The sequence below is a fragment of the Asterias rubens genome, chromosome 10, assembly GCF_902459465.1.
Source record: "Asterias rubens chromosome 10, eAstRub1.3, whole genome shotgun sequence".
NCBI classification, from domain to species: Eukaryota; Metazoa; Echinodermata; class Asteroidea; order Forcipulatida; family Asteriidae; genus Asterias; species Asterias rubens.
In genome coordinates this window covers 8112502-8121044 of record NC_047071.1, presented here as the reverse complement: position 1 = coordinate 8121044, position 8543 = coordinate 8112502, and the positions used below count along the sequence as shown (strand labels likewise).

General features: G+C 38.8%; 1 protein-coding gene across 1 annotated transcript; it reads left to right on the top strand.

Moving 5' to 3' along the window:
* The first annotated feature begins 787 nt into the window (after nucleotides 1–787).
* LOC117295487 (mesotocin receptor-like) lies at nucleotides 788–7599 on the top strand. Its single transcript, XM_033778166.1, has 2 exons — nucleotides 788–993; nucleotides 6964–7599. Exons 1-2 carry the CDS (start codon nucleotides 936–938, stop codon nucleotides 7440–7442), a joined length of 537 nt encoding a protein of 178 aa, XP_033634057.1. The 5' UTR covers nucleotides 788–935; the 3' UTR covers nucleotides 7443–7599.
* Nucleotides 7600–8543: the final 944 nt, after the last annotated feature.

Below are 8543 nucleotides of genomic sequence, written 5' to 3'. Positions count from 1 at the left end.
TGTTTTATTCTCTTTAAAATGTTGTGTTCCATCGACATATTCGTTCCTTTATTCCCTCAAAATATTGTTTCGTTCTCGAAATATTTTTGCAAGGGAAAACTATTTTGTCCCCGTTTTCTTTTTACCAGCCATGTGTTTTCCAATACTAGCTGGACTTCAAGCACCGTGTTTATATTTGTTGTCCCCAAAATATGGTTAAACAGGGATCCAGACTACAATAACAACACGATTATTTCTGCCATCTTAGAGGAAAAACGGTGACGAAACAGTCGAGACGCACAGATTTGTACGCGCGGCGCACAGTATTGGCCAATGAACAACCTCCTTTTGACCTCTAGGTGAGGGCGCCCTACTGAAATGACGTCATATGCATAAGGTCTATTACAACACGATTATTGACTTTGTACAATCCAGAGCTGATGTAGTACGTATACGTTGTTCTCCGCATACATGTTTATATAACTTTCAATCCACCTTATTGATGTAATATCAAAAATAATACAATCCCGGCCAAAATGCTTGGGCCACCCATTCGCAACATAACTATAAACATTCTCTCCCTCGTGTCCCCCTGCTCAATGTCGATGGTAGCGCAGACCGCACAATGAGAGCCAACATTGAAAGGCACGGGGCCGTATATGCGGGGGGCCCAACGAGATATGGCCGGAATTATATGATGAATTGACTTTTGTTTTACCCCCCCCCCCTTGAAATTAAAACATTTTCTTGCTTATCTAGACCCAACAGTATGAATTAAATGTTATGTTTTCACTTGATTTCACCCACAGCTTATCGTTTTCCGTTTAGAGCACTGGCCGTTCGATCCTGAAATCGACTTCTGGCAGTGTGTGACAAACGTTGGCATCCCTAATGTTTATATCGCCGTGTATACTACATTGGTAGTCTTGGCTCAGTTCGTGGCCCCATTGGGCATCATGATGGTTGCGTATGGGCTCATCTTCATGAAAGTGCGACAAAAGATCGTCATGAAAGGTAATCAATTATTGAATCATTATGATAGGAATACATCCCGTAATCAACCTAACTTAACATTATGTTAAAGTTGCATTTCACGACATGAAATCAAATTACATTCCAACATAGATTATTCTATAAACACACAGTTGTGTTACTTTACTACTCTCTGAGTTCATTTCTCTTTTAAAGTTGGGTTGAACAAAGAAAAATTGGACCTCTGGATTAACGTGCCCAGCCATAAAGGCCCTGTCACACCATGGCGTATCGCCTGAACGTATGATAACGTATGCAGTTCGAAAATTGTCCAAGAACGTTCAGTTGCCCACCGAATTGCATCGAAAAAGTCGACATCGGTGTTGGAAAGGACGTATCCATAGAGTATCCATAGCGTGCTCTTAACGTACGCGACGTATTCCCAACTTACCCCTAACTTATATCAGCGTACACCTACGATATTTCGCATACTCGGGCGATACGCCATGGTGTGACAGAGCCTTAATGTTGGCGCTCTCGAGCGGTCGTTTGTCAATATCGTTATAGCCAATCGACCTGTAACTACCGCGGTAGTCGATTTTACCGTGGCCAAGAATCGATCACCAATCTGAAGAGAAACCTCCTTCAGAGGCCGCGTCCTTTTATTTTAAAATCAAGTAGTAAAACCACAAGTGTCAACTTCAATTAGTTTCGAATATTAGTAGTGTTATTTTTGTTTTGTTTTTATTGAACTAGTTATTTTCGGAGTTTAACAGCAGCTGTGTGCAACGGAAAGCCACACCAACCGAATAATAACTAAGATAATAGGTCTCTAAATAGTGTTAATTATAATTAATAGGGAAAAATAGCAAAACTAAACTACGGACTTATTTTCAGCACCAGATTGTTTCTATATAGTCACTAAAACATCTGCAAGTTTTTTATATTTTTTATGTATAATAGTAATAATAGCAAACTTATAACGCGCACATATCCACCGCTGGAGTGCCCGATGTGTCTACAATAATGCAATGCAATAACTTACAACAACAAAAACATACATAAGTTGTGAGTGTTGAGAACACTAATTGCTAAGCGAGTTTTAACAAGCTACAATCATATACACTTTCTCTTACAAAACACCAAGCGAGCACGTCTACAATAATGGCCTTATTGTAATTGAGTGAACTCAGCTGCTACATCAGTGGTTTTCAAACTGTTGTTAATAAAATTGAGAAAACACTGTGTATACCTACCTATTATTATTTTGGCTGTCCATTGTTTAAAAAAGCTGTTTTAACCATTTGTGCAGCTAAGATTTATTATAGCAAAACACGGATTGTTCAGTTGAAGCACGTCTAGTGCCGGTGTGGCAGGAGGTTATGTCCCCCAATGGCAAACTGTGTACCAACTTCTTCTTATATCACCCTCTTTAGCAGCATCCTCCCCCAGTCCATTTAAAATTCCAATATGGGGACCGAATTTCCGGCGGTCCAAATTCCCTGGGACACCGGTTCTGTCAGTTATTTTAAAACAAATTTTTATTCGTTTAAAGACTCAGAATTATGTGTTGTTAAGTGCTAATATCGATTTCATGAAGCGCCTCAAAGGCACTTTATAGGTACTTTATGAGCCAGCTGGGTTTTTAACAGAATGGTTATCGTCTAAGTTCAGCATGGTGTAAATTATTTAACAAAGTATGCAGTAGGCTATACGTTACAATTAATTGTATGACAAGGACTTACACTGCTCACCTGCATTATTCATTATTATTGTACAATTCATTACAGCACCACATAACACAACGTCACGTCATTACGTCGCATTACTTTACAAACCACAACACTACAATTACATTACATATTGTATTTCCATAGGCCTACATTATATCGTAGGAATTTAATCATAATTCATTGCACCACATCATATCATCACCTGCATTCAATGCTTGTGAATCTTCGTTTATTGATCTGATCGTGCGTAAATGTCCCCTACCACTGCTTTACTCTTGATGGGAATTTGACATTTTTTGGCGTGTCGTGGCCAAATGGTGTAGTTCACCGGACCCAAACTCTTGTGTTGTCAGCAGAAGAGTGTGGGTCCGAATCCTGATCATGACAGTTGAGCAAGGCACTTAACCATTGCTTTGTAAAAACTTCGGAAGGTATAAAGTGCATTCTGCTCAACCAGCAATGGTTTTTTGTGGATGATAACCTTGCGGACTGTGAAGGGGGTAACCCTGTTTCAGCCTCAGGAGTAGGTTGTAACCCGTCCTTGGTAACATCAACCCAAATCAGATAAATTACATCTAGCCACCACTTCAAAGCCTGGTGATGTCAGACAATCTCTCATTAAAGAATAGCATAAATAAAACCACAAGTGTCAACTTCAATTAGTTTCGAATATTAGTAGTGTTATTTTTTTTTTTATTTTTTTTTTTATTGAACTAGTTATTTTCGGAGTTTAACAGCAGCTGTGTGCAACGGAAAGCCACAACAACCGAATAATAACTAAGATAATAGGTCTCTAAATAGTGTTAATTATAATTAATAGGGAAAAATAGCAAAACTAAACTACGGACTTATTTTCAGCACCAGATTGTTTCTATATAGTCACTAAAACATCTGCAAGTTTTTTATATTTTTTATGTATAATAGTAATAATAGCAAACTTATAACGCGCACATATCCACCGCTGGAGTGCCCGATGTGTCTACAATAATGCAATGCAATAACTTACAACAACAAAAACATACATAAGTTGTGAGTGTTGAGAACACTACGTCGTGTGCCTTACAAAAGGACGTAAGGGCAAGTTCCCGGCAAAAGGACGTAAGCAATTTATGTTAAAATTTGTGTTTCAAGAATTATGAGTGGGAAAGTTTGGTAAACATGTTGCTATGCAAAAGTCATTCTAGAAAGGTTAAATTCTGCATGGGGAATGGGGAAACATGTCTTCAGGGCAATTCTAGCAAAAAAACTAACAAAAAATGATAATTTTATAAAGTCAGGAGCCATGATGTTGCTTACGTCATTTTGTTACTGGGACAAACTACTTTGTTTTCCCGGCAAAAGGGCGTAAGGCCTTACGCCTTTTTGCCGGGCACACGATTAGCTACAATCATATACACAAACGAAGCTTAATCACACAATTACGAGACCAAGTATTCGTTTGATTCTTGAGATAATGATGGGCCGTTAAAATAATGCCCTAAATATTTAATTAGTATAACTCTTCACACGAATCTTTTATAACAAAAAGTAGCACCTTACACCATTATATGCCATGCCACTTTGTCTGAAAATAAATGACCGTTTAAAGACAGTCATTAGTACCACTCGGCCGCATTTGAATAATGGTCTTATTCCCAGTCAATATCTAACGGGCCGTTAACTTACACCTTCTGAAACCTGGCCTTGTGTTTTTTCTCTGACACTATTCGAACCGTGAGTAAGGGAATTTGAATCTCACTGGACTTGACTATCACTTGTTTTGACGTGTATTGACAGTCCATAGCCGATGGGTTTTTATTTAATGAGACTGACTTTAATTCGCACCTTGGGTAGAGGCGTTTGAACTCCTCTGTTTATAGACTTTGCTCAAGTCGTTTGGGACGCATGGTTGTATTGACAGTTAATATATGACAGATTAGCCACACGTCCATTAGTTTTTTATAGACCTCTGTCTCATCGGACTCACGCCATGAAACCTTGCTACGGTAGACGGGGATTTGAATCCCATTGGATCTGTCCAATTAAGTCACTTCAGTTTCAACCTTTAATAAGATCAAAACGGACATGTTACAGCATGGTTTACGTCATTGGCTTACATTCGTTTCTTCGCCATATTATATCAAATCTTAAAAATTTCTTTGGACATGAACCCTTAGCCTATTCTTAAAGGAACACGTTGCCTTGGATCGGACGAGTTGGTCTTTGAAAAGCATTTGTTATGAAATGCATATGGTTAGAAAGATTTTTTAAAAGTAGAACATAATGATCCACACAAGTATTACTCAAAATTGCACAGTTTCCATTTATGGGAGTCAACCTTTGGCACAATATTGGTAATTGTCAAAGACCAGTTTTCTGACTTGGTGTATCTCACCATATGCATAAAATAACCTGTGAAAATATGAGCTCAATTGGTCTTCGGAGTTGCGAGATAATAAGAAGAAACACTCTTGTCACACGAAGTTGGGTGCTTTCAGATGCTTGATTTAGAGACCTCAAATTCTAGTTCTGAGGTCTCGAAATCAAATTCGTGGAAATCTACCTCTTTCTCGAAAACTACGTCACTTCAGAGGGAGCCGTTTCTCACAATGTTTTATACAATCAACAGCTCCCCGTTACCAAGTAAGGTTTTATGCTAATAATTATTTTGATTTTTGGGGTTGAGCAAAGAATTGACCAGAGTGGGATTCGAACCAACGACCTCCGGATTAACGTGCCGGCGCTCTACCAACTGAGCTATCTAGCCCTATATTGGCGGTGTCCCTATTTTGTCAATATCTTTGTTCGGGTACCAGTCAGAAGCCATACAACCGTTAACTGCCTTGTAGCCAGGGATCACAAAAAAGTCACATCCGCTTAAGGTGATCCCCTGTCTGCCGCTTCCCAGGTTGTATCGTTACCTGGCTACACGGCAGTGTGTGGTTGAATGGCTTCTGACAGGCACCCCGACACCTAGATAGCTCAGTTGGTAGAGCGCCGGCACGTTAATCCGGAGGTCGTTGGTTTGAGTCCCACTCTAGTCAATTCTTTGTTCAACCCCAAAAATCATTTACAAGAATACCCAGTCAGTTTCCCTTGTGGTTTATATTAATAATTATTTTGACTAATTACCAATAGTTTCCACTGCCTTAAACCTTACAACTTATATACATACAATCCCACCCGATGCACAATTATCATCATTAATTTTGACAAAATATACTCAATGTTGACAAAATCCAAAGTTATTAATAAACTTCATCCTTTGTAATAAATAAATGGATGCATGACCCCCGATGCAAAATTGTGTTCAAACCTCAACTCTAACCATTTTACACTATGCTCTAAAGCAACCCATCATAACATTTTTTTTCTTAACCCGAGACCTAAAACCCTTGTGTTAAATTGGTCCAACCTCTCTGATCCCAATGATCTATTCCATTTTCATTTGACGTAATGTAACACCCGTTAAAGGGAAGGTACACGTTTGGTAATTACTCAAAACAAATATTAACTTTAAAAACTGACTTGGTAACTAGCATTGGAGAGCTGTTGATAGTATACAACATTGTGGGAAACGACTCCCTCTGAAGTAACGTAGTTTTTGAGAAAGAGGTAATTTCTCACTAAAATAATAAAAGACTTCTAGCTAGACGTATTTTATTCCTATCTGAAAGCACACAGATTCGTCCAACAAGGGTGTTTTTTCTTTCATCATTTTCTCCCAACTCCGACGACCAATATTGAGCTCAAATTTTCACAGGTTTGTTATTTTATGCATATGTTGAGATACACACAGTGAGAACACTGGTCTTTGACACTTTACCAATAGTGTACATTCCCTTTAAAAACCCAACGCCAGATAATGGGGGATAATGTTTGAACTTGTTGTCACTTTGTTCACACCTTTTAGTAATGGTATCTCGTTTAAGTAGATAGCACACATTTCTGATTTAGAAGTGAGACACGTAATTTTGTGTCAACACAATATATTGATACTCCTACATGATTCGACAGTACCTCACAGAGCTGTCTTCCAGTAGCATCTGGCATATCATAAATAATCAAGTTGGTATGATTGAGTATTTTTCCCGACATCACACTTGAGAGAGATTGCATCCTTTTCAGTGTAAAACCCTTTATATTTGTTTGTCATGTTATCAAATTCCAACCGAAGTCAGTGGTGTCACTCAAAAAGTTAAAATTCTTGATTCGTGCCTAATAAATTCCTCAACAAATGTTACCTCAACTCATTGAATGTTAACACTACTATCCTCTTCTTGTTTCTGTCTTTAAAAAGAAACCAGCGAGAATCTGTCAGAGATGCGTCAAGCTCGCTCCAAGCTGTTCCTTCGAGCCCAGAGACGTACAGTGCGCATGGCAGTCGCCATTTTTATCGTGTTTGCCATCAACTGGTTACCCTACGCCATCTTTGGTCTTTGGTATGTCTGGTTCCCAGGCCAAACTTATAACATGTACGTGTTTGAGGTGGCTTTCATGTTTGGTCTGTCTAACTCCTGCTTCAACCCACTCATCTATGGAGCTTGTAACGTGCGGTATTGTCACAAGATCTGCGCCTGTTTTGGGATCCGTTCCAAGCCAGGCATGGACACGAGCCACTCAGACCGCTCCAACAAGACGACTATGTACTCCGTGCGTTGGCAGTCATCTAAAGGAGGTAACAACACACACAAGAATAATAATAAGGACAATAGCTGGACTAAAGGCACAGCTGCTGTACCACCTGAGAGGCAACAGATGATCACAACAACAACCTGAAGTATTAAATCACTAAATGACGTCCAGTATTGTTGATGGTTGTTCATGTTCAGTTGTTACAACAGATCATTTAATCCGCATTGTAAATAGAGCGGTTTCCATAGTTTAAAACAAAGGCATTGAATGACGGGTCTCTAGGTGCTTCAGCAAAAAAAAAGAAAAAAAAAAAAAAAGGGAACACGTCCTTGGATCGGACGAGTTGGTCTATAAAAAGCGTTTGAAACCGTTTGTTATGAAAATGCATATGGTTAGAAAGATGTTTTAAAAGTAGAATATAATGATCCACACAAGTATCACTAAAAATTGCACTTTTTTCCTTTTACGTCGCGAACTAACCCGGTCGGCCGTTTGTGGGTGTCAAACATTAATTTTGACTCCCATAAATGGCCGACCGTGATAGTCAACGAGGTAAAAGGAAAACCACACAATTTCGAGGCATATTTGTGTGGATCATTGTATTCTGCTTTTAAAACATCTTTCCTACCATATGCATTTTATAACAAACGGTAACACAACGCTTTTCAAAGACCAACTCGACCGATCCAAGGCAACGTGTTCTTTTACGCACTGAAGAGATGTGGTAGAATCAAATATTGATAAACACGATTGTATAAAACGAACATATTCACAATTTCTCCTTGGCACTAACGGGCGAAATTGTGACTGGTATTTTGTTATAATACTCTCAAAATAACTTAAGTATAATTTTTGTACCTGATGTTCACCCCTTATCTAACCGTTGTCTCGATGTCATTTTGCTGAGCTTCTGAGTCTGCCATGCTTTGTCTCTGCCGCTCTAATTATGTATACAGCATCCATCACTGTGACACACGGCTGTGAACTAGCCTAACCTCAACCCCAAATATTGTTATATTATGTATCATAAGTTGGCACTCATCTTTCAGTGAGTTGAAGTAGTGCAGATTCATCACATCTGCCCTTCGGGGCCTTTCAAAGTAGTACTTTAATATTCTGATTCTTATCTCGAGTTTATGCTTTGAAGAAGAAAAATGAGATAAGACATTTCAGAATGGCCAGAGTGTTGTGATTTAAACGTCGCAGTGTCATTCAGGTGTTGTCTTAACAAGATAAGATTTCTTA